Source organism: Neovison vison, chromosome 7 (assembly GCF_020171115.1).
Source record: "Neovison vison isolate M4711 chromosome 7, ASM_NN_V1, whole genome shotgun sequence".
Classification (NCBI taxonomy): domain Eukaryota; kingdom Metazoa; phylum Chordata; class Mammalia; order Carnivora; family Mustelidae; genus Neogale; species Neogale vison.
This window is the reverse complement of record NC_058097.1, coordinates 173,663,018-173,690,748: the sequence shown is the minus strand read 5'-3', so window position 1 is coordinate 173,690,748 and position 27,731 is coordinate 173,663,018. Positions and strand designations below refer to the sequence as shown.

The 27,731-nt window shown below is 33.6% G+C and overlaps 1 protein-coding gene across 2 annotated transcripts in view; it reads left to right on the top strand.

The window, feature by feature from the left end:
* Positions 1 to 25,107, top strand: part of KIF18A (kinesin family member 18A) — a 79,488-nt gene extending 54,381 nt beyond the window's left edge. For both annotated transcript variants that reach the window (XM_044258998.1, XM_044258997.1), the window contains 4 exons: positions 15,417 to 15,858; positions 16,646 to 16,750; positions 22,187 to 22,296; positions 24,789 to 25,107. In XM_044258998.1, the coding sequence (XP_044114933.1) occupies positions 15,417 to 15,858; positions 16,646 to 16,750; positions 22,187 to 22,296; positions 24,789 to 24,871 (740 nt within the window). In that variant the 3' untranslated portion in view covers positions 24,872 to 25,107. The remainder of the gene's footprint in view (positions 1 to 15,416; positions 15,859 to 16,645; positions 16,751 to 22,186; positions 22,297 to 24,788) is intronic.
* The last annotated feature ends 2,624 nt before the right edge of the window (positions 25,108 to 27,731 follow it).

The following is a 27,731-nucleotide window of genomic DNA, read 5'->3' as shown; positions in this document are numbered from 1 at the left end:
CTGCAGACGCACTTTTCTGCAGCACTTGGTATCTCAAACATCCTCTTAAACATGTTTCTGTTTCTTGCCTCTAAACTTTCCTAGCTTTTCCCTCACTCTTGAATACTGCTTCCCTTGCTCCATCCCACATCCTAGCCTATTAAAATTCTTATCCTCACTGAGAGTCAGAAACTACCTTCTTTATGAACCTTCCCTTTCCTGAGTCCTCTTTCCTTGGCCTGCACATACCCTTGCATTTCCACTGTATTTTTGTATTTGACTGTTAGCGTAATTACCACACCTCACCTTCCTTCTTTCCAACAAACTATAACTTCATAGGCAGTCAGAAACTGTGTTTACAGTAATTCATTTTCAATTTTATTGCTCCTTTCACTAATATTTTAGCCTTTTTATTATCTTAGCATTAAATGCTCATTTATTTTAATTTGAAAAAAAGTCCTGCCAAAGGAAATAAGATATCTTTCATTAATTTCTATTAATATTTTGTTCTAATAGTTGTTGGACATTTTTCTGAAGCATGCGTATATAGGTTGTTTTTAAAAAATTGAGATCCATTATACAATTGATAACCAGCTTTTTCCTCACTGAACCACTTCTTATACATACCTTTTCCTCTCAAATATGAAAATAAATCATTTTTAATAGTTGTATATTTACCTAATCCCCTACTAATGAACATTTAGTTTGTTTTCTTTTTTTGCTGTTATAAACAACACTCCACTAAATATCTCTGTATTTCACAACTTGTCTTAATTATGTCCTTAGGCTAAGCCCCTAAAAGGTAGAATAGCTGGATCAAAGGTTATATACTTTTTCAAAGTGTTTGATATGAACTGTTAAGTTAGTCTCCGGAACTATAATAACTATAGTGTACCACTATACATGGATAATGAACATGAGTATTTTTAGTGCACTTTTATCCAGTTGTAGTTCATTCTGAATTAAGTACCTGTTCATTTCCTTTGCTTTATTTTTCTCTTACTTATCTTATAAGAATTCTTTCTCGATAGATAGATGGACAGATAACCAACCACATGCACACCTATATCTACACAGACAGACACATATACAAGAGCTCTAAACCCTTTGCCATGTATCATATTTTTTCTTTTATTCTTGGTGATTTTTAATTTCTATGTAACCCAATTTTAAATTATAAAAATGCTTATATTTTATTCACACTTAACATTTTTCTGATAGTAGCAGTCAGAAGATAGACTCTCAGTTTGGGGGTGATGAAATTGTGTTTCCTCTATTCTTATTTTTGGATCTGTGGAAGAAATTTTATATTTTTAATTCTTCATTACTTTGTATATCTTGTTTTCTTTTCCTGACTTGTGTCTCTTCAGTAAGAGACTTCAGTTCTGTCAACAACAATTATGATTGATATTATGACTTTGAGCATGTGACTTTCTTGCTGTGAATAACAATTATAAAATAAGATAGTTTAAATAAACATAAGATAATCTAATACTCAGTGCTGGTTCTTTGTGAGATGATCCCAACTGTGATTTTCCCAGTGCTTTGTAGTTATTAGGAATAAGGACCACCATGTTAGAGTGGAAATTCAATTAGACAATATAGATTGCTAAACTATGTGATATCTGTGACATAGGAATATCACAGTTAAAGTAAGGGTTTATTTTACTTGGTTCTTTCATTTTTTGCTACTAGAAATGTTTAAGTTTTCAATTACTTTTCCTTTATAATAATCATTTGGTTTACACTAATAATTCATTTATTTAAGGACATTTCTTATGATAAAAAATAATAGTAATAATCAAAAGTAAAAATGTACCATGGTACTTAGGTAGCTCAGTCAGTTAAGTGACCAGTTCTTTTTTTTTTTTTAATATTTATTTTTTTTATATAAACATATATTTTTATCCCCAGGGGTACAGGTCTGTGAATCGCCAGGTTTTCACACTTCACAGCACTCACCATAGCACATACCCTCCCCAATGTCCATAACGCCAGTCCCCTTCTTCCAGCCCCCCTCCCCCCAGCAACCCTCAATTTGTTTTGTGAGATTAAGAGTCACCTATGGTTTGTCTCCCTCCCAATCCCATCTTGTTTCATTTATTCTTCTCCTACCCTCTTAACCCCCCATGTTGAATCACCACTTCCTCATATCAGGAGATCATATGATAATTGTCTTTCTCTGATTGACTTATTTCACTAAGCATGATACCCTCTAGTTCCATCCACGTTGTCGCAAATGGCAAGATTTCATTTCTTTTGATGGCTGCATGGTATTCCATTGTGTATATTTACACCACATCATCTTTATCCATTCATCTGTTGATGGACATCTAGGTTCTTTTCATAGTTTGGCTATTGTGGACATTGCTGCTATAAACATTCGGGTGCATGTGCCCCTTTGGATCACTACATTTGTATCTTTAGGGTAAATACCCAGTAGTGCAATTGCTGGGTCATAGGGTAGTTCTATTTTCAACATTTTGAGGAACCTCCATGCTGTTTTCCAGAGTGGTTGCACCAGCTTGCATTCCCACCAACAGTGTAGGAGGGTTCCCCTTTCTCTGCATCCTTGCCAGCATCTGTCATTTCCTGACTTGTTAATTTTAGCCATTCTGACTGGTGTGAGGTGGTATCTCATTGTGGTTTTAATTTGTATTTCCCTGATGCCGAGTGATATTGAGCACTTTTTCATGTGTCTGTTGGCCATCTGGGTGACTAGCTCTTTGACTCAAGTCATGATCTTCAGGGTCCTGAGATCAAGCCCTCCATCGGGCTCTGCACTCAGCAGGGAGTCTGCTTGAAAAATTTCTCTCTCCCTCTCACTCTGCCCCTACCCCTTGCTCAAGTACACACATGCTCTGTCATTCTCTGAAAATAAATAAAAAATCTTTAAAAAAAAATAAAAATATGCCAGCATTCTTGAAACTACCTTTAAGAAAATTGGCATATATGTTTTTCTTCTATTGTTCACTGAAATTCATGCCAGATGACTTATAACAAACTTCTCCAATTTACCTAATATTTCTAAACAGTATGCTTAAACTGCTATTTTATCGATTCATCTGTTTAGATTTTTACTTCTTCTCATTCTGATTGATGAAGATTTAGCTCATTTCTTCTTCCCTGATCTGCTAATGTATCAGGGTATTTATATAATATGTAATTATAATGTTAAGCATTATTATACCTTATTATTATATATTATTATAGAACTACTATGTGCTAATTACTAAAATATTATTGTGTAATATTATAGAACATATAATACATCATTATCTTAAATGTACCTGGCATATTAGCAGGATCAGGTAAGACGTGGCATATCATATATATATATATATCATACTTATGCATGTATTAATATATGTAACATTTAATCATAGGACCTCCTTAAAGAAATTTTTATAATAAAATATAAATATTATTTTTAAAAACTTTTTAAGATTTTGTTTTAGAGAGCAAAAGAGGGTGCAAACAGGGGGAGAGGCAACAGGAGAGAGAGAATCCTGAGAAGACTCCTTTCTGAGCATAGAACCCAATGTGGGTATTGATCTCACAACCCAAGATCATGACCTGAGCTGAAATCAAGAGTCAGATGCTTAACAAACTGAGCCACCCAGGTGCCCCATAATTATTATTTAAAAAATTTTTAAGTAAAAGCATGCTGACATTTCTTAAAACTCCTTTATGAAAGATAGATACGAGAGCACTCTGTTTTTGCTTTCTACTGGAAATGTTTCAGATTCCTCAACAAAATCTGTGGAATAGGCTTCTTGGAGAACTGAAACATTTAAAAGATAGAAATAATGAAGGAGACTAGATTGTGCTCACAGGTGAACTTAAATAACTTAAAGGACAATACAGCCAATAAATACATTTTTAGATGTTTCTCTTCACATACAGCCATTCAGTTCTCTAATGTCTTTTGCATATACTTTTTCATGAGACTATCCTATATATATTATTACCAAAATAAAAATATTCAGCTTATTGCTTTTATTATACTGCCGTAGTTGATCATATTCCTTAAAATCCCAAAAGTTTAGGGGAGAGATAGCAAGTGGGAGATTAATTAGTTTACTTCTGAATTTTTTTTACTTCTTCTTTAACCACTTAAGCAGGGATCAAATATTTATTCATAATTTCTTTTAACCACTTAGCAAATGTAATTTAGTGGGGCAGGCAAATCATTCCAATTTCATAATGATTTTCACTGTTGTTATTTTGATTTTTAAGCCATGGCTTATATTAATAGTGTACTTTATTCTGTATAATACTGTACAAACTACACAAATATTAATGTATGTAAACTATAATCCAGGTGATATTGTGTTAGAATCTGGACAATCACAGATGAAAATTGTATTTTTTTCCATCTAATCTACAACTTCAATGCTTTCATTTGGAGTTCATTTTAAAAGTGGTTTTAATACATAAAAGTCTTTTGAAAGGCATCTAAAACTTGGCAGTCTCAACAAAATGTTTCTGTCTGACTTCCTTTTTAAGTCTCTCTATGGACTTACAGTAAACAAACTTTTTGAAGCGGGAATCTCTAGCCATAATGCAAGAACAGATGAATAGAACACTAACCACTTTATCCTGAAATGCACATTTTCAGTTGTATATAAGATGCCTTAAAGCATCATATAAATATTTTAAGATGTTTCGTAAACTATTAATGGATAAGTATTACAAAAACTAGGATTGGATTCTTTAAACAAAACTTGCTGCAAGGTTTAGAAAAGAAGCTCTTCTATATCTTTCAGTAGCCCTGTCTCTCATTACTTTTAAAATCCTGTTTTGAATTGTAGCATATAATTATTTTGAAAAGTTATGTTATTTAATCACATAACCTCCACCACCTCTTTCCTAAACTAGAAGTTTATCAATAAATCTTTAACGTTGTATATGTATTTTTGTTAAATTTTACTTTTAAGAAAACATTGTGATTCTAAAAAAACAGCAATCAGGTGCATTATATTATTACTTCATTATTAGGTACCTTCAAACTATGTGAAGTGTTAATAAGCCTAAAAAGATCATCTTCAATATCAGGATAACTTTATTAGACTCTTATAAGTAAACCAATTCCAAAGTTATTTTTCAGTGAACAATTCCTCTCCAGGTAGTTCCCAGACTGTGTTTTAGAATTTTATAAACTCTGGTTAAGTTGAAAATAGTCTAGAAAGTTTGCTGATCCTTAAAGTGACATCCTTTCTGTTTAGTAACCTGAATATTTCTCAGCAAAAAGAAATTAAAGTATATTTTGTCGTCATGAAATCTAAATGTGAAAGTAAAGATAGGTATCACAACTATGATAACTAAAGCTGGAGATCTTAAGGACATTTAAAATATCAGAAAACAAATTGATTAAATCCATGTCCTTATACAGAGACTGTCTTTTACTTCTTAGAGATTTTGCTATCCTAAACATTATTTTTATTTCTGCTATTATTCTTTATAAACTTTTGGATATATCAAAATTACATTTGTTGCCATTCAGATTTCACAGGCAGTTTACCTGTTCCCTGAAAAAAAAGAATTTTTCTTCCTTCTGGAACTCATGACTTTAAATCTATTTCATTCATTACTCACTATATTGAATGATTTATTTCTGATGATTGATTCACATTTTTATTAACGCTCTTTAAATTTTACCAGTTGGTAATCATTCTCCCTTGTTTTTTGTTATATGCCAGGGAAAACAAGAGGTGGGGAGTGAGGTAGGGAGTAAACCTATAGAGAGTGGTCTAAGAAAAGATCTCTTCTACCTTCCATAGGCCTAGAATGCTCTTCTCTTTGCCCATTCCGTTCATGTTATTTGCTTGCATTATTTCAGTTAGACTTTTGAATGTAAAGCTTCATTGCTTTGGCTAGACTTTGGTAGACTCAGAGTCCATAGATTTTGAGTACAGCTTTCCCAGAATAAGCAAGATATGTGTTTTGGTCTACTTTTTCCTTTACAGCCCCAGAGCCTAATTATATTATTTTCCTTAGAAGGTTGTAGATGTGTGTCCATGTGTGTCCATCAACCTCCCCCTTTTTCTTCTCTCCCCTCTCCACCTGCTTTTAAAATTCAGTTTATATATTTATAAAAGTAATCTGCATCCACAGTTGAAAAAGCTAACAGGTACTGTCATATTTATGGAAATATTCTTGCCATATTCATTCAAATATTCATTCCCAATTCTTATTCCCCTTTTAAAGATTCTATTTATTTATTCGACAGACAGATCACAAGTAGGCAGAGGCAGGCAGAGAGAGAGGAGGGAGCAGGCTCCCTGCTGAGCAGAGAGCCTGACATGGGGCTCGATCCCAAGACCCTGAGATCATGACTGAGCCAAAGGCAGAGGCTTTAACACACTGAGCCACCCAGGCGCCCCCTCTTATTCTTTTAGCTATGTTTTTTGTTTTTTTCTTTTAATTTCCAAATTACATTTTTCCAATATTAGATATCTGCAAATTTTTTATTTTGGACAATAACGACTTCATACCTTCACATGATACATACATTTCCTCCCCTACCCCATCTCAGTTTTTTAAAAATAAATGTGTGGAGTGTTTTTAAGAAAATATCGTTTACTGTTATGCTAAAATAAAATATGTAAATTCTTTTTTTTTTTTGAAGATTTTATTTATTTGACAGACCGAGATCACAAGTAGGCAGAGAAGCAGACAGAGAGAGAGGGAAGCGGGCTCCCTGCTGAGCAGAGAGCTTGATGTGGGGCTCAATCCCAGGACCCTGGGATCATGACCTGAGCCGAAGGCAGAGGCTTTAACTCACTGAGCCACCCAGGCGCCCCTAAATTCTCTTTCTTGTATTGCTTTGTGGTTTCCATATGTAGTATTTGCTTTGGGGGGGGGGGATTTTATTTATTTATTTGAAAGAGAGGGGGAAACAGGCTCCTTGCTGAGCAGAGAGCAAGATGTGGGGGCTCGATCCCAGGACCCTAAGATCATAACCTGAGCCAAAGACAGAGGCTTAACCCACTGAGCCACCCAGGCGCCCCAGTAGTATTTGCTTTTATTCCCATCCTCTTTCTGATTCTCTCTTATTTGTGGAACTACATTCTCCAGTAGATTCTTCCAGTGGGTCCACAGGAAGTAAACCTTTTTAAGATAGTGCATGTTTGGCATTATATTTTCTTGTTATTTGATTAGGTTTAGAATTCTAGGTTGGAAATAAATTTTTTGAGACCTGTGAAAACATAGCTCCATTGGTTTCTAGATTCCAGTGTTGTTGTTAACTGACATGCCATTTTTATTCTCCATACTTTACGTGTAACTTTTTCCTCCCAGGAAGATTTTGGGATTTTCCCTTTATCCTTAGTTTTCTGAAATATCACAATGATGTGCTTTGGTATTAGGCTTTTTTTTTTTTTTTAACCTCATTATACTAAATAGTCTGGGCCTTTCTCCCTGAAAAATCTTTATCTTTTCACTCTGAGAAATGTTCCTATATGTATTTATGCACATGTATATCCCTCCATATATACTTTTCTTCCCTACTTTCTGTTCTTTCTTTGGACACTTACTAATCTGATGTTGAATCTCCTGGATTGATCCTTAATTCTTTTATCTTCCTTCTAGTAGTTACCTCTTTTGGTTCTGGGAGATGTCCTCAACTTTATCATACAAGCTTTATTTTGAGTTTTTTCTCCCTCTCAGATTTTAAATTTCTAAGAGCTCTTTTTAGTAAGTCAGGGTTTCTTTCCATAGCACTTTGTTTCTATTTGATGAATGCAATATTTTTTCATCTCTCTGAAGATACTAATTATGATTATTCTAATATACTCTTCAATTTCTACAATGTCTATTTCCTTTCACTTTTTTTTCTGTATGTAGTTCTGTTTTCTATCATGTTGAAAGACATATCCTCAAATATCTGGTGACCCTGGTTATATTCTGTGTACATAGTTAGGTCTTTCAGCTTTGATTTTTGGTGACATCCAGAAACAGTCAGTTTGGGGGAGCCCGAAAATGTCAATACTTAAGTCTTTTTATTATTAGAGCTTACCTATAAAGAACTCTGATTTCACATTTAGGAGATGTATAAGCCCAACACCAGTATATTGAAGAAGTAAGAGAAAAATCTGTATGCATTCATTATTGAGAAATTATTAAAAACCGCTAGTGTTAACTGTACATGTTGGCCATAAGTCTCAAGTTGTCCAGAGAGTAACTTGTGTCTTCTAACAGGGTGACCAAGGAACAGTCACCTATCAGTACAGGTGATAGTGATGGAGTAAAGGGATTTTGGGGGGTGCAACTTCCTTATGCAGACTTTCAGTCAGTTCTGGTTTAGCTTGACCCTATACCTTCAAAGACCAGAGACTTTCTGAGGCTTGAGAGAGCTGGATTTTTACTCACTTTTGTCCCATTCCTTACACTGCTCATTTAAAAAAATTTTTTTTTGTTATTTATAATTTTAAAGAAGCAATATATATTTATTAATAAAAGTGGTCAAATGCTTAAAGAAGAAAATAAGATCACTCAGAATTTTTCCAATCGTAATCTATGCTAATATTTTATAGATTATGCCATATTTTCTTCTGCTCTGTTTTCTGTGACTTTTCCCCCCTTTTTTGTTTACAGAATCTGTATGTGTATGCTTTGATTTGTTTTGGGTGACCTTTTTGTTTTAAAAATTAGGACCATGCTTAAGTAGAATTTACATACTACTTAATGAGTATTAATTCATAGATTTATGACTTTAAATAACAATGAAATTGTGAATGTCACATGTTTATTTATCCTTACCCTAACTGATTTAATTCTCCCTATGGTAGAGATTCAGTCTTGTGTAGGAGTGAAGAACATGCATCTGAGTTATCAGAAGGCCTAAGTCTGTATGCCATTGTTTATATTAGCCTTTTACAGATCCAATGAAGTTCCCTCTACACTTATTATAAGTACTTAATATAACTGATAATCAGTAGAAATTAAGGTCCAGAAATGGGGTGTTGGCAAATGCATTCCTTTTCATGGATCTAGCAGCCCAAGAGTATAGAACAGGAACCAGAGCTGTAGGTAGTCTAAGCTAGAAACTTCGCCTTTTTGCCTAAGAGATTCTCATCTGTATATGGTGTAGCCACCAATGATGGGAGCAAGGCCCAGGGGTTTGGGCACTTTCTGGTCAGTGTTCCTTTCAATACTGAGACAGCTGGGCCAGGACTGGATTTGGGGGGCTCTTAGTCCTACTGCTAGTATTCAGATATTACCATTTTATCCCATAGCCTTGTCTCACCCTTTCTTCTTTTACCTCACCTACTCCCTCATCCCTATTCCTTACGTAGGGGCTCTAGTAACATTTAGCCAGTGTCTTTTTCTGAAGTCCCAGGGACAGCACTGAACAATGAAGTGGGGGAATACTTTTATGTTATTCTTCCCCCAAGCCTCCCTTTATTCCAATTCTAGCTACATAGCATCCTTCCTAAAATCCCCAAATATCCTGGGGTGCAGATGATATTCTTCCCTTATTACCAGTACTGGAAAAAGTTTCCTCCTATTTTTGTTATAGTATATGGTGTTGTAAAGGAAATCTGGAAGGGAAGCTAGATGTCTCTCCTCAAGTTACTATCTTGGTTAAAGATGATTCGTCTTTTGCAAAGTTAACCTTCATAGCCCTTTTTATACTATGGGTGTTTCTAAAGTAAAGTGACATATATGAGATCTATGCCTAGAACTGAAGATAAATCCATGTCAGTGGCTTGAGGGTGTCTAGAGATGAATTTGCAGAGAAAGTGGAGTGCTTAACCTAAACAAGGGTACTCTTTCTGTATTATGCTGTTAACTTAAATCTTTCCCTCCCTTCGCACAAATTCCTAGGAGCCAAAGTCCATTTTCAGTAATTTTCTTTCTGCCACCCTTTTCTAGAACCATTCCTACTTAGCCTCTCTCCCTTTCTTCCCTTTTCACCACCACCCAAGCATGATGATAACAGCCATCATCTCTGAATAAGTAACTGTATCCTCAAACCCCAGAGAGTATCTGCTGCTCAAGTCCATGAACATGAAAACTAGACAGGGAAGGAAGCAGATTCTAAGACGCCTGCATTTACTCAAGTCAAAGCTCCTCAGTAGAGTACAGGACCTCAAATGGAATGAGTGGGCTGGGGAAAGGGGGTGTCAGTAACAAGAGAATGTAAATTTGAGGAAATGACATTTAGGACCTTTTGAACTTTTCTGTAATTGCTCATATAAAATTGGTTCATGGTTTCACTGAAAGTTGTCCATTTCTGTTGATTAAATTATACAAAATACTACAGCTTTGTGTGAACTTATCTTTGGTCCTGGTTGTTGGGCAGCTGATCACACCCATGTATGTCACTGAAAATGTTTTGAATCTACTTTATGTAATTTTAATCTGTTTATTTGATTATAACAGCTTTCCCACATCAATCACTACTATTACCAGTCTAGTCCAGGTTCTCATTATGTTTTGCCTTAGCTATAGCTATAATGTGTTACTGATTTCTTTGTTTCCTCTCTTACCCACTTATATTCTGTTCTCCACACCATAAGCAAGGCAGTCTTTCTTAAAAACATAAATCAGATCTCATCATACCCATGTTTAAAATAATCTTCCACAGATATCCCTTTGCATTTGGAATATATCCAGATCTTTATCTTGTTCATAAACCCTAACACAGGCTGGCCCCTTTTGATCTTTTTAGTCTCTTATTTTTCTTCTCTCTCTGACTCACTACACTTCAATAACATTAGCCTTTTTCCTTTTCCTTGAGTTCAACAAATTTATTGTTGCCGTCAGGTCTTTGCTCTTGCTATTTCCTCTGCTTCTTTCCCCAGCTCTTCACAGAACGGACTCCTCCACAGCCATTCAAGTCTCAGATCACACATCTCACCTTTAGAATCACCTTCCCCTGTCATCTAATTAATACCCACCCATCTCCCATCACTCTATTCCATTTGTTTTATTGTTTTTCCAACTCATTTGTCATGATTATCTTAATTAAGATAATTTATTTTTCTGCCTTTTCCCCAAAAAAAATATAAGTTCTTAAATGTCTTGTTTCCTGCTAGATTCTCAAAACCTATCAAAGTTCTGGAACACATGGCAGGTGCTTAATACTGAGTGGATGAACAATGACTCCTTTTTATGCCGATGCAATCCTCTTAGTTGTTTCTCTTATACCACAGCTGATGAAAACTTTTTTTTTCCTTTCATAATTAAACATTGTTCCTAGATAGAAATTATTAGTAGTGACTTTTTCTAAATGTATTGACAATATGGTTATTGTTATTATCTGGAAGTGAATTTCAACATATTCACATATATGCCATGAATCATAATCATTTCAGGTCAGTAGAAATGCAATATACCTACAATGTGTTAGAGAGTTAGAGTCCCAAAACTGCTTTTTCTAGACCATAAGATACATTACTACCCACTACCATCTATACTCAAACATTATGATGTAGTGGGCTGTTTTTTTAGATGAAAGACCCAGGGGAGAAGACTTGCTATCCTCCCAAGTGGCAACTAATCGTTTTATTCCACTTTTTAAGAGCCTACCTTACAACAATGCACTTTAATTCTCTATCCTCTCCTGTGTGACACCCACATTACTGAGGTATTTTATTGACTATCATCATCTTTTAGAGTCCCTTGTTCTGAAAGTCTGTAACTACATGATTCCTTTTCTCATTTTATGAAGACTTTTTAAAGGAATTATAATCTGCCTTGAGGTTCCTTCTTTATCATTCCCACTCTGTAGGCCCAAGAATCATAGAATCTTGTTAGATAGTATTTTCTCAGGCTGAATCAGGGGAAACTATAACTACCCCCAAGCCTTGTCTTCTGGAAAGTTACTGTACATCCTCTAATGGAAAAGTACAGCAGATCTCTTTTATAGACATAGAGCTAGCATACTCAATATTCCTGAAAGCCTATTAAAATGTACAGTACTCCTAACCCAACACTCCAGTTTGCCATACCCACTTAATTACTCTATTGCCTAACTAGCTAAAGGGGAATGGTTGTTTGTTATATAATTGTATTTATGTATTCTGGAAATCATATTCAAACTGAAGTATCAGTTTATGCTGTTTTTGTTTTTTTTTTTACTTTCCATGGATTAAATGGAGACATAATCCCTTTGTAGTTACAGTAGAGTGACTGTTGAGTTTGTATTTAAATCTTTAAATCTTGAATAAATGAAACAAGATGGGATTGGGAGGGAGACAAACCATAAGTGACTCTTAATCTCACAAAACAAACTGAGGGTTGCTGGGGGGAGGGGAGTTGGGAGAAGGGGAGTGGGGTTATGGACATTGGGGAGGGTATGTGCTTTGGTGAGTGCTGTGAAGTGTGTAAACCTGGCGATTTACAGACCTGTACCCCTGGGGATAAAAATATATGTTTATAAAAAATTTAAAAATTATTTAAAAAAAAAATAAATAAATCTTTAAATCTTGTTTTTGCTCAGGTTATCTTCTGAAACTTTCTGAGCAACTGGTCAGCCTAAGTAATCCTGAATTGACCATCTGTTTTCTGCCCCCTTCTTATTATTGTATGTATCTAATAGTTGAAGGGATAAAAAGAAAAGAACCCTGTGGATTTGTGTTTTGCATATGCTGTATTTTTGTAGCATCTCTTCTTCCAGGCTCAGGAAAACAATGGTGTGAATCTGTATTAACTACCCCATCTCCATGTTTCTCCTTCAAGGTACCAAATTTATCCTTCCTGAAGAGCAGAATTACGGCTAGAGATACATCTTTTTAACATTGCTATTGATTTTACTACAAATTGTTAGCCTAATTATATCAAAATTTGATATTGGATGTATATTCATATTATCCCAGAGAACAGGTGGATGCTTCAGTGTCTTATGGAAGACCTCCATTTCCATGGTTTTTGGGGTTTTTGTTTTGTTTTGTTTTGTTTTGTTTTGTTTTGTTTTTTACAAACAGTAGGCAGAAAGTGGCCCACTATCATGGGAATTTGCCCAATGCCACTCCAGGAATTATCCCTCTCTAGATACTATGTACAAGAAAAATAGTGACTCTGGATAATCCTTATGTCTTGAGATTTCATGTTCCATTATGTTTTAAGTTTAAAATACTGTTATGAAGGCTGCATTTTCAAAGAACACTTAGGTGTGTGTGATTTAACAAATGTTTGTTTATATTACAATTTATCATCAACCTTGATAAACTGGGTAACTGATAAATGGAAAGTGAGACATTGTTTGAAATGTATCCTTTTAATGATAACTATGGTTTAAGTATTGATAAAATACTGGAAAGTAAATTACAACTTTCTGTATGAAAGTATTAATGCTAACAGTTGAAGCATTTTTACATTTCTAGGGCCTTTCTTCGAACCCTACGTATTTTATAGATATTGTCCAATCCTAGAAAACTCCCTGTACATGTGGTATCCCCTTTTTTTGGGGGGGGGGTATTAATGCTCACACTGCTTAAATGAGTTGTCCAAGGTCACTCAGTGAGTTGTTGCTGAAGCCAGAAATAGAATCCAAGTCTCCTGACTCCTAGTTCAGCTCTCTATCCTCGATATAGTTTTCTATCTTCTATATACCCCTGCTGCCTCTCAGGGGAAAAGAAGTTAATCTTCCAGCTATTAATAGCCACCAAATTGGTGGTAGCAGCACAGTGGAGAAAAGTAACTGTCTTTACACTGCAGCATTAGTATAAAAATATCTGGTAATGGAAAATTTGACAAATGTCATGTTAAAGGGAGTGGAAAATTATTTTAAGATCTGGATCTCATTTATCTAGTTCTCAGAAAAGTAAAATTCCTTAGTAGAACAGGGATCATATTTTTCTTCCTGTTTTTCAGTTGTTTTTCCTAGAGGGTAATTGTCAACCTCGCCATAGTAGAGCCTGTCATGAACTAACATAATAATAATAATGTATGTTCTGTTGGTGATTGTTATTAAGTGTATTTTCTAACTTGGTTGAGAGTTTGAATTGCTTTATTGAAATACATAACAATTATTCAGCTTTCAGTGTTATTTAAGTTAATATATCATAAAGCAAATCTAACATCAATTGGGAAATCTTTTGCATGATTTAAAAACATAGGCAGAAATATACATTGTAGTTTCTTTCCTGGACAGTACACTTGAAGCAAAGTTACTTCATGTCAGGCACCTGAAGTCACCATGAATGAAACAGGCAAAACATAAAAAGTGAACTAAAAAATACAAGATTAGCGTACTCAAGTTGATGAAGTTTATTATTAATCTGTGCAATCAATCATTGCTTTATATATTTTTTTTAAAAAATGTTTGAGGGGTAAATATTTAAGCATGTCTAGATTGTGGGAATTCAAACTTAAGTTTAAACAAAACAATTTGTCTCTTAATTTTGGACCAAGAAATAAGAATTTCCCTACTGACAATCTCTGGATATCATGTTTATGTTAAAGTCACTAGAAGTTTTTAATCAGAAGAATGACATGATCAGAATTACGACTTAATTTTAAGTGTAGGAGAGCTAGGATTGGTGGAAGTTGGAAAATGCGAGGAAATGGTAAAAATTGGTTATTAGGACCCATGTGACTGAAAAAGTAGTGGCAAGAGGATAATTACGAATAAAAGTGTATTTCTTTAGAGAAATATATACATTTACTAGATGAAGGGAGATAAGGTGGCATGTTGAAGAGGTAGTGAAATCATTTTGAAAAGTTTTCAGAAGTTGTAGGTTAGGGCTAAAAAAAGTTCATTAAACTTGGTGACCTCTTGACATTTGGGAGACTTAACTTGTACAGAGTGATGAGGTTCATGCAAGAGTACTCTGACCTCTTCAACTTATGTTCATTTATCTTAAGGTATTATCTAATTTCTGAAAAATCTATGAATTGGGTATGGCATGGGAAACAATCAGAATGCTTAATTAACCACCGTACCTGAGATCATAACAAATTTCATTTTTTCATCCACGTAGAATTTTATTGGTCATTGCCATTCCTGTTAATTTAGACTAGATTTCCACTCAATTAACAAATAACTGGTGACGTTTTTAATAGAATAAGTTACTAATCTCTGTTCCTATGGTTGTTGAATACTTTTTTCTTATCTGAAATCTAAAACATAAAAGCTTGGAAGAAATTGCTTATGGATTTTGTTAGAATTTGTTGGAAAATTGTTTTCATGATTACCCTAACCTCAATTTTGCTATATCTACAAATTAGTATTGATATTAGCCATTTATTATTTCTGTTCTAGAATATCTTTATAATGAGCTCATTAATGTTATTTGAAATTATTATCAATAATCTATGTTTTTGTTTTTCTTTCCAGCTTTCTTTTAAATTTTCATCAGTTGACAGAAAATGTACTTTATTATTTATTATTATTTATTGTTGTTGTTGTTGTTGTTATTGTTGTTTACCTCATAGGGTTATTGGAAAACTAGGTGCCATTATTGAGATTCTTTTTTATTGAATAGGCACATCTTCAGGTGAATCTAATCTACTTAAAATTCCTCCACAAAAAAGAACCCGAAGAAAGCTCATGCCTTCTCCCCTGAAAGCAAAACATCCACAGAAGTCTGCACTGTCCGAAAGTTTGCAGCTCAATGATTCTCTCAGCAAAGAACTTCAACCTATTGTGTATACACCGGAAGACTATAGAAAAACATCTCAAAATTCATCTGTAGTGACTTTATTAAAACCATCATCACATACTACAGGTTTTCAGACCATCAGCTCAAGTGTAGACAGTGATAATTCTCTGAAAATGTTATGTGAAGTAGATACTCCTCTCAGCAGGAGAAAAGAATATAGACAAGAAGATTTGGACTCTACATTTACTATATGTGAAGACACCAGGAGCTTGAAGAGTAAATTACCTGAACAAGAATCACTGTCAAACGATAACATTTTACAAAGGTACAAAAAAGAGTATTTGCCAAGTATTCATTTGTTTTTGCTCTTGTTTTGTTATTTACATAGCCTTTAAACCATAGCTTCCTTTTTCTTCTTTAGTTATATTTAAGGTCTATTTCATGGGTTAAGTATGCAATCTTGGTTACAAAAGTCAGTGTTTTACCTTCATTTAATCTTGTCTTTCTAAATATTAATCCACTAACACAGTATTTTAAGGCCTTTAATTTGATAGCTTAGTTGATTGACCCCTCAGTAGGCTAGAAGAAACCTTAAGATATATTTAGTTGTTCTATATACTCCAAAGTTAGATGATACACGCCATCATCGGAGTATTATTACGTTTATTATTGTTTATTAATATGTTCACTAAAGGAAATCTCATATTTTTTTATTGACGTTTAGCAAATCCCAACTTACCCTGAATCATCATATTTCCACGGTATGGTTGACTACATGTCATCCAAGCAAACATCCTTCTCATTTTGTCTCACTTCTCCTTTCATATCCTGTACACTTCATCTGTATAGTAACAGGTATTCCAAATATGAGAAGAATGATACGTTCACCTTTCTATGCTATTGGGATGCAGAAATCTCTTTTGAGAGCAACTCTTTCTATAATATAGAAAGGAGAAAAGAAAACCCCAGGGCAAGTAAGAGAGGATCGAGAATAATACTTTTCTTTATATATTCATATGAAATGGTATTCTAATTATGAAAGTGTATGCCCCCTTTTTCTCCATAATACAAATCAAAATTACGCTTTTTATTTTTTATTATCTAATATACAGGCTTGCATCTTCATTCTCAACTAAACGTCCTCTACCTATACCAAGCATAGTACCATCCTACATGGCAATGACTGTTACTGCCAAAAGGAAACGGAAGTTCACAAGGTACAATTAACCATAAACAGTGCTTACAGAAGATCATTTTTACACTTTGTTTCCTATAGCTCCTTTTTATTTCTTGTATGAAACTGTGAATTCATGTTTAAATGTACATATAATTAATTGCTCTGAATGCAGCACTAGATTTTTATTATCAAAGGGAGATCTTGATAAAGTCCAAGTATTTTACTTGATAGTTACAAAAAGTATTCTCTATCTCAGATTATTAAAAATAAATTGAAAAGCCTTCTGGCCTCCAAAAATGTCATTTAATTTTAACTTTTCTTCTGGTGACAACTTTTACTCATTTGGTATTTTTCTTTTTGTACATTAATGAATTTCTTCAGTCCTTAATGGATTTTGACATATGACTAAAGTGTAATGAGTGAAGAGACTTATGTTTCTGGCTTTGACAATATAGCTTATATGAGACCAAACCACCTATCAAAAACAGTTACAGAATGTGATAAATACAACCAACAGCTGCTTTCAAGGCCCTGGAGACCAACCAAGACAACCAGGACCTGAAGGTCTAAGATCCAGAGGAGAGGAAGACAAGCTGTAGAGAGCCAAACTTTCTTTGCTTCGTTTTTCCATTTAGTATTTGCCAACTCATGGCATCAAGTATAGAACCCAAGCACAAAATGGAAGCCTGCAGCTATTAGCAGTCTCACTGAGTTGGGAAAACAAAATAATTCTGTCTATAGCTCTTGTCCTTAAGATATTTGCCACATTCTGAACTCTGGTATAAGAGGCCAAGAAACAAAGCTGAAAGAAGCTAAAATATTAAGCAGAATTTTAACATTCTCATGGGGCTAGGATACAAAAACTGTTCAGGGATTATTGAGAAGAAGAGATGCTGTTGAACCCCCAGGATTTTATCTGAGACCCTTGAAGGCCTGTGCTCTAGTAGTAGGGCAAACCGGAAATAAACCAGTTCTAGAAAGCCTGAAAAAGACCTCAGATTAACTCAGTCGCTTTTGGATCAAGGTGATCTATCTCTGTTCTGCCTGCTAGCCAGAAGAAAATTAAATCACTTCTGGAGAAATATAACAACTAGAACATCTACAGTTTTGGGGTCTTTTTACATATTTAACAAGTAAGCAAAAATTACCAAGTATTTCAGTAGACAGAACCAAATGACTAATAACCTATATCCATAAGTGATTCAGATAGTTAGAGTATCAAGTAGGGACTTTAAAAATTTAACTGTGATTAAGTTCAACAAAATAGTGGCAATTTCCCAAAGAATTGAATTGTATTAAAATGAATCAAATGAATATTCTAGAACTGAAAAATTAGAATCTACAGAAATTAAGAATAAATAAATATTTAATAGATTAGATACAGCAGGAGAGAGTTTAGTGAACTGGAAGATAGGTTGACAGAAAAATATCTAAACCAACGTACAGAGGGATAAGACAGAAAATACGGAGAAGAGTTAAAAAAGATATGTGGGACCCAGAAAGGTCAAGCATGTACATATTTTGAGTCCCAGAAAGAATGAGAAAAAGAATGAGGGAAAACAGTGTTTGAGGAGAGGCTGGCTAATAATTTTCCAAAACTGACAGAAGGTAACTAATCACAGATTTGAGAAGTTCTGCAAACTACAAGCAACATTAATAAGCAGAGAAACATACCTAGGTACATGACAATAAAGCAGCTAAAAATCTAAGACAAGGAAGAATCTTAAATATAGTGAGTTATATGATATGAAGTCCATTATATAGTCTTTGCATGCCACAACACTGAATGCAATGACAAGACATAGTGAGTGGTTATATTGTAAAATGGCTCTGACTTGCTTTAACTCTTTTTCTTTGACATGTAATTATGGGGAAAAGAGTACCAGATCCTAAGATAGAATAACTCTTATTATAAATTCCCTATTTTTCACCATGAACCTGTTCCCATCTGGGCTAGTCTAAACAAATTTACAAATAGTCTACTTGTACCACATAGAGTATTATCAGGTGCATTTAGGATCTGTCCTTTTCCTCCAAAGTACAGCAGAGTCTTGGAATACAGATTTAAAATTAGTAGAATGATTTTTTCAGAATACCTCTAACTAATTCCATGACATTTAAAATTCTGTATTTTGCTATGGCACTAATTTAAATGGTGCAATTTGTCTGGCTCATGTATGGATATCAGTCACTTAATGAGTGACCATAAATAACCATCACCATCTTAATACTAATTTTCATTGTGTGGATTTTGTTATTCTTTCATTAATTAGTGTTGGTGACTTTTCTGGTTCTTCACAATTCTGTTGTGTTAACTAAGATGTAGCAAAATCTTATAGCTAAGAGCAATTTAAAATGTACAAATAATCATTATAAAAATCAAATGATTTTTCAAGAAATGTCTTGGTATGTAAACTGTATATTCAGAGTGGTTTTAGATGAATTAAAGAGCTTCCACATGAGCAACTAATATTGTGAAATAATATTAAAGGACATATAAAGAAAATAAGATTTCTCACAGCCTATTAATTGCTCTATTACATTCCCTCTGGTACCAATAATTAGATCCTGCCATTAACTAAGGTTAAAAGAGATTAATGCTAGAAGTGTACATAATTACTTTTTTTTAATCTTCCTTTTCCCTAATTAAACCTACATGAGTTTGAGAGTAATAAACTCTGGTATTTTCCACTTAGCACCTTATGTACATATTTAGGGGTGTGTGTGTGTGTGTGTGTGTGTGTATTCTAATACTTTTTTTTTAGAAGGGAAGTCTCCGTGTGTATCATTATTTTATTTAGTTTGTATCAGTTTTTCTCTCTGAAAAAAAATTTGGAATCCAAAAGCACTGGGTATTCTAAAAACCTACAGAACTCAATTTTTTAGTTACTACTTAAATTGAGAATATTAAATTTTTAATAATTTTTATTCATTTAATATCACTGTAATGCACTATTTTAACTAAATCAGCCTACCAAATATATAAATATAATATATTTGTATGTAAAATTTTATTTAGAAATTATATTAATCAAAGTTTTGGGGGGTTGTTTACTTTGTGTATTTAGCTAGTTGGTTTCTGTTTGTTTCATAATCTTTCATAGCACCCAGAAATGGGTCTCAGACTTGTCACACATTTTTGGTTTGTTTTGAAAGACATTTAAAGGTTCCAACTAGAAATTATCTCAACTAAAAGAATATGAGATGCAAATGTTAATTAAGCAAAAACATACAATTTATATAAGGGAACAAAAGGTTAAATTTTAACTTTCATTAATAGAGAAATATAATTTGGCACATAAGTAGAGAAGTCTTTAAATTTCTTCTTAATATAGTCTTTAACATAATTTGAATTTTCACTCACACCAATTTTAAGTCTTACTTTATGATCCAACATAAATCTAAAATAAATTTATAACATGAGTGTTAAACATTTCACCAGTGGATTATCTTATCTAAATCCTAAAAAATGTTTGCATTTATTTTACATATATATATATATAAATATACAATTTATTTTATTGGGCTATGTTTTCATTCCTAGAAACATGAAGTTTCTTTCAGATAGATTTATTCAAAAGCCTAACTTTCAAGTAAAAAACAATTTATTAGTAAACACTGATGTTCTAGAACTAACTAAAGTGAAAAATCATTCCATAAAATAATAAAAATAATTTTAATATATATTGTTGGAAAAACTAACGCCTATCAAAACTAACTGACAATGATCTGTATTTTCTTTTAAGATTTATTATTTATTTGACAGATCACAAGTAGGCAGAGAGGCAGGCAGAGAGAGAGGAGGAAGCAGGCTCCCTGCTGAGCAAAGAGCCCGATGAGGGGCTCAATCCCAGGACCCTGGGATCATGACCTGAGCCAAAGGCAGAGGCTTTAACCCACTGAGCCACTTAGGCGCCCCAATGATCTGTATACTTAAAGAAAAATCACCAAATGACCAAAAAAGAATTTTTGCCTTAGCTTGTATATATGTTATCCAAAAAGGGTGTTTAGTATCCAATACAGAATTATTGTAACTTAGTTTTGCACCATTTAAGAAAAGAGATTTTCTACAACTGAGTTTCCTTGCTTTCATAATACTAGTACTTTTTTGTTACCATTTTAGATAGATATCATTTATATTCTTGAACAGAGTAGGTAAAATTACTGCTTGTTACACCTAATCATTTTTCTTACAGGCTCTAGAAAAGTTGAAATACATAGATTGAATTATTTTTGCCAGCATTCATTGTGCTCATGCCTATTTTTTTTTTTTTTTTTTGCTATCATATTAAATTGTCATTTTCAACCTCTTTGGATAACCGTAGAACAAATTCATCTTCTCTGTATTCCACAAACACACCCACATCAGTTCACCATGTGGTTACCACAAGAGCTAATTGTTGCCATAAAAGGGAACCCTCCAAGTGTTAATGCAACTGACAATCAAATTAGTGTCAACCTGTAAAATGGTATATGATATCTTTTTTAATCAGAAACTCCTTAAAATTAGATTATTTGAATCAGTATGGAGAGGGGATGCTCATTCTTCCCAACCCTACCTGTTAAAACTTGATCCTCTTTGGGTTTAGAAGGATTGGACTGTTATTTTTCAGGGCCCAGATCAAAGGCATCTCATCCACAAAATCTTTCAGTTGTTTTTTTGTTTTTTTTGTTTCTCTACTTTTAGAATCAGGAACCTATAGTTTGAAACCTTTAGCATTGTGTTTTACTTTACATTATATTATTTTGTGTATTTGTCTTATTTTTCCCCCTCCCCACCATATATTCATTATGTAAGTTTTCAGAGCAGGGTTTATTACTACCTAACCTATTAGTGTATCCTATAATGTGAGATCATAGTAGTAGGTGTTTAGTAGTAATATGTCAACTGGAATTGAGTTGGAAATTTGACCCTTTAATATATGAGATTGATATAATTTTTTTAAGATAAAACATGAAAATAGGTCATTCTTTCCATTTCATTTTCTGTAATTGTAGTAATCAGAGAAAGAGTCTAAGCCTATTACCATGCTTTGATTTGAAAACAAGGTTTTCAAACAATCTCACTTGTTTAGATTCTCCAGATTAAGGTTCTCACTCCAAATTTATAATATGAACTTAGGTTTTTCACCTCTTGCAAGATGCTCTTTATCTCTATGCTTTGGATAATAGTATTGGCTTATATTCTAGCAGAGTACCCTGAAAATGTTTTGTTACAGAATTGCTACATATACCTATAATCATAATCTCCAATTTGAATAAATATCATTAAAATCAAAACAAATTTCCCTATGCTCCAAAACTGTATTTTAATACCTCCAATTATTTTTATGGGATTTTGTAACTTATTATTTTATTATTTCACTTTCTCTTTTATCTTTATTGCATATAGAATATGTATTAAAACTTACCAAGTAATGGGAAAAAAAGAATTTACAAAAAATCTTTTACTAAAATAAAAAGTTTTTCCTTACAGTTCTGCATCAAATACTTCATTAACTGGCGAGGTAAATTCTGGATTTGCCAAACGCATTCGACAAGATAATGCAAGTGAAAAGGATTTACAAGAAAACAGACCAACAATGGGTATGTCTCAGCTCTTAATTTGATATTTAATAACATGATTACCAAACATATGTATACTACTTTCCATTTTCTTACAGTATTTTCATTAGAATCTCCTTTTATCCTTTCATCACATTTATTAGATGTTAAGTATGATTATCCATGTTACAGATAAGAAGAGTTAAGACCCAAAATAGACAGGCATCTGGGTGGCTCAGTCATTAAACATTCTGCTTTCCGCTCGGGTTGTGGTCCCAGGGCCCTGGGAGTGGGAGGCCTCGTTCTCCTCTGCCACTACCCCTGCTTGTGTTCCCTTCAAGCTGTCTCTCTCTCTCTCTCTCTCTCTCTCTCTCAAATAAATAAATAAAATCTTTAAAAAAAAGACACAAAATAGAAAATGCCTGAGATCATCACACAGATAGTTCATGGTGGAGCCCGACTTTTAACTTTACATTCTGTATCCTTTTTGTTGTCCATATTGCCTCATACTGCAGAAGAATTCATAAATAATTTAATTATTGAAATCATTAGCTAAATATATTATTTAATAGGTTAATGATACCTGTGTTTTACAGATAAATTTTATCTACTTGAAATTTTCCTCTTATTATTTTTAATAATTTGCCTCTGACTCATTTGTACAATTATGGCCAGGCTTCAGCCTGTACCTAGTTAGAGTCATATTGTAACTCCTATTATCAAGTTGAAAAAGATGCTGATGGAGATGACTACATCCTCTCAATTGCAACAAAACCACATACAGTAACAAAACCACATCTTTAGTGAAGTTAGAGGTATAGAGCACAAACCAGTTTCCGGGCTTTGGTGTCCAGACCTCTGTCTCTCTGACACTATAATTCCTAAGACTTCATTTAAGAAATATTTATTTACTGATATGTGCTAGTTTCTGTGACAGATAGCAAGATCAGTAAGACCCAGTTTGTTTTCTTGCCTAAAGGAAATTGTAATTACAGCACTTGGATTTAAAGGGGTTTCATGAGTTAATGAGTGTTTCTAAGAATAACATGAAAAAACTATTGCTATTTTTTTCTGTCAATGCTCTTTCATTAGAGTAATATAAAATTTCTCAATAGTTTTGCTGAACTGTGTCGATAAATCCTTACTTCTTGCGGTAGCCAGTGGCATCCTTAAGTTCAGTGGAAATGCCTTTTGTGCAAATTTTAAAAATCAAATAAAAATGTCCTGAAACATAAAATTTACTATGATTATTTTGTTTAACACTCCAAAGTTAGTAATGTTTTAACAGTGTGTATGTGCAGTTGGTATGGCTATGTACTGCCCCATTGGTATCCTGAAAAAAATCCTCCACTAAATCATAATTGTACAACCAAATAATAAATTTGTGATACTTCTCAAATAGAGATTTGGTTTTTCTAACATGCGTATTTTCTAAGAATGGTGTAAAGTGCATCAAATATCTCATATATAAAGAGAGATGAATAAAATAATTCTACATAGAAAGAAGTAGGAGTTGTTACTAAACTGCAATGCTTGCCAAAGGACAAAGAAGAGCTAAAGCTACTTTAAAAGATTATGTATTGTTAAGGATAATAGAGCACCTAGAAAGAGGTATTAGTTTAAGGGAAGGAAACAGTTTATGTATAATAGGATATTCAAGTGAAAATGCCTATATATGCAAGAGGAATTACTAGAAAAAGGAGAAAACTGAGACAAACTGAGACTGTCTTTCTTAGAATATGTTCAACTGAGTTCTCCAGCTAATAGTGTACAAACAAAAAAACAAAGGAGCATCAGTGGGAAAGAAGGTAACTGCTATTTACTGAGAAATAAAATACTGTCAAGAAAGTTTGTGGCTCTGAAACTAAAACCTAATGTGACAAGAAAATGGATAACAGACAAAACTGAGCCATAAAGAAGTCAGTGGCACCTACCTGTTTTAACAACACTTGATTGAGCAGACAATCATTGTGAAGCCTGAAGAAGAACCAGAGGAATGGACATTTGAGAGGTGGCAGTAAAAGAAATAAGAAATAAGAATAGTAAAAGAAATAAGGATTAGCACTTAAGGAAGCACTAGATGCAAATTATACTCCTAAAAATAGGGAAAATATGGAAGTTTAGAAGCCTTAGGGAAGTAATCTGTAAAATGAGGAAAAAAGTGATGATGCAACAAAGAAAGAGAACAATGCTAGTAGAATAGTCTTCGTTAGTTCAAGGAACTAAAATTAAATGTAATAGTTTATTCAGTGATGTTATTTGATACCTGCCAGGGTGGGGGTGGGGTGTAAACATGTGCACACTAAAAACTCAGTAGGGAGTATGGAGAAATGAATTTCTACTTTTAAACCAATGTTACTAATGTTTGTTTCGTGTTATATTTTAAATCCTGTTTGTTAACAACTATGAATTTCAAGAATAAATTTTTCTTCTTATGGATATAATTTTAACAAATTTTTATAACTTGAATGAATAGTGAGAATTCTTTTTGAATACTTTTACCATATTTATATGTCTTTTTATTTCTTCTCTAGACTATAAAAGAAACATCCATAAAGTAAAGCCAAACATGGTTAGAAAATTTGGAAGAAGTATTTCAAAAGGAAGTCTAAGATAAGTCACTTCAAAATCAAGGAAAATGGAATCAACAAATCTCCTTTCAAAAGGATTTGTTGCCAGTGCCCTTTCAGAAACTTATTTAAAACGTTTGACAGAAGACCATCTGAAACCTAAGTTTACCCAAATACCTTCAGCAAGCAGAAAATAAAATTCTTTGTTTCATTCTTTTGTCTTCTAAGCAAATATTAAATTTCAACAGAAAAGTTTATGTTTTAATAAAGTTACTAAAATATGTGTTACCCTTTATAATCCGTAAGTAGGCTTGGTGGGATGTCAGTTTTACTATGCTACAAATTGATTAGGACATTTTAGAAAATAGTGAGTTAAATTATCCTTATTGGGTTTTTTCTTAAAGAGAATTTAGAAGTGATAAAATTATGGCCCAGGATATATTTGGTCACACATTATTTTAATCATATATATAGGACTTTACTTTCCAAAATTACTTTGATGTACAAATGTACATATATGTGCCCACAAAGTTGTAAAGATTATTTAAGTAGTCTTCATGAATAAAATACTAATATTGTTCCTTGCTACTCAGTATATTAAAGATAAAGATTTTACAGTGTTTGCTTTTCTGTCTTGTTAGTACCCCTTACATACTTTCAACTGTTATTTTATATAAAATGTGAATTTTATAGATTTGTGTTTCAGATTAGGTCAGGATATATGGCACTAGAACCAAGTCTGAAAATGATCCATATATTCCTACTGATAAAGTTTTAATCATTCCTTCTCCTATAGGAAGGACCCAGAGCTGCAGTGAGATCGTATTGTTCACCTGCCTTGTTTGACCTGTTCTTCTGAATGCAATAAATACTTGATTAAACGTACTTTGAATTTTATGTGGCCTGGGAACTATTCCACTTAAGCAAACAACCACTTAACAACCTAAACAGTTGAAACAACCTAAAAAGTTGGAACATTTTAGACCTTTTAATTTAGTCATGTCTCTCAAGTTAAAATCTGGTTGGGAGATTATGAGATGCAGTAACAGTCTTTGAGGTTCCTTCTAAGTCTGGTAGTTCCTTGTTTACAGATGTGCATACAGAATCTGTCATAGGGAGAGCCACCATACACAATTTCCTTGGGGTCCCTTTGTCATTAAGCCATTGGCTTAATGTTGTCTTGTTTTTTTTCTTTTATTTTTTAAATATAAATTCAATCAATTAATATATAATATATTATTTGTTTCAGGGGTATAGGTCTGTGATTCATCAGTCTTACATAATATGCAGCGATCATAACAACACATATCTTCCCCAATGTCTATCAGCTGGTTACCTCATCCCCCAACTCCCCTCCCCTCCAGCAACCCTCAGTTTGTGGAATTTAAGAAAGAAGGCAGAAGATCATAGGGGAAGAGAAGAAAAAATGAAACAAGAGGAAACCAGAGAGGGAGAAAAACCATGACTCTTAATCCTAGGAAATAAGCTGTGTTGCGCATTTAACACTTTCCCCTGTTTTTCCTTTCCATCTGTTTTAGGAAGTTATGTGTTTCAAAAGATATTCTTGTACCAGGTACTGATGAATCCGGCTAACAAGATTCAGTGACCATACCTCATGGTCTGCCTCATACTATAAGGTGTGAGTGATTTTTCCCCCCTTCATCCACCCTCCTCCTCTCTGTCAACCACCAGCTGGTTCTCTGTATTTATGGGTCTGTTTCTGCTTTGTTTGTTCTTAAGATTCTGCTTCATTTTGTTCTTAAGATTCCACATAAACAAAAATCATACGGTATTCACTTTTCTTTGTCTGACTTACTACACTTCCCATAATACCCTCAAAGTCCATCCATGCTGAGTTGAGATGGCAAGATCTTTTTTATGGCTGAGTATGAGTGAGTGATTTTCTCACATGCCATTTTTACAAGCTAGCCATTTTGCCTTCTGTAATAATAATGCATTTGTAATGTATCCATGTTAAGGAGAAAGTAAGGGGAAGAAATAAGATGGGGAAATAAAACTGTTGAGTATATGAATAAAGATAAAATATACATATTTAAACTAGAACAATGCTATTCAGTAAGGCACCATAAAACCGTTTTTAAGTGAACTTTATTCATGTAAAAAGTAAACTAAGCATAAGTAAATAGCTAGTGAATTTTCACCAAATGAGCACATCCATCCATGTAAGCAGAACTCCAATCAAGGAAGAGAAAATTATCTGTATCCCAGAAGCATCCCTTGTGTCCCACTCCCTCTTCCTTCCAAGGGTAACCACTATTCTAACACCATAGATTGATTTTAACTAAAAGTTTATATTTTTATTAAAAAATAATGTTTGAGAAAGTGACAAGAGCTATAAGCAGTAAATATGTGCTCCCTCCTTATTCTCCACCAGTGTCATTCCTCTTGTAACCACTGCTGATAATGTAGGTGCCCTGACACCTGACATATTTTAATCATACAGCAACTTGTATACTTGTTTTTTTTTTTACAAAAATTGTATCATACTATTTATACTGTTTTGCAATTGGCTCTTTACTCACATTTGAAAGCAGCATGAGCACCTTTGTAAAATTTTTAAGTGTGAATTTCTCTCTCTTTTTTTTTAAGATTTTATTTATTTATTTATTTGAGGGAGAGAGAACATGAGATGGGGGAGGTCAGAGGGAGAAGCAGACTCCTGCTGAGCGGGGAGCCTGATGTGGGACTTAATCTCTGGACTCAGGATCATGAGCCACGCTGAAGGCAGTTGCTCATCCAACTCAGCCACCCCTTAAGTGTCAATTTCTTAAGTACTACTCTCACGATTTGATTGTTTTTAGAAAGGACTGACAACTAATCAGTTTTATGTGGGAAATTAGATCACTGATCAGAGAGGAACCTCAAGGATGTTCCATGTCTTTTCAC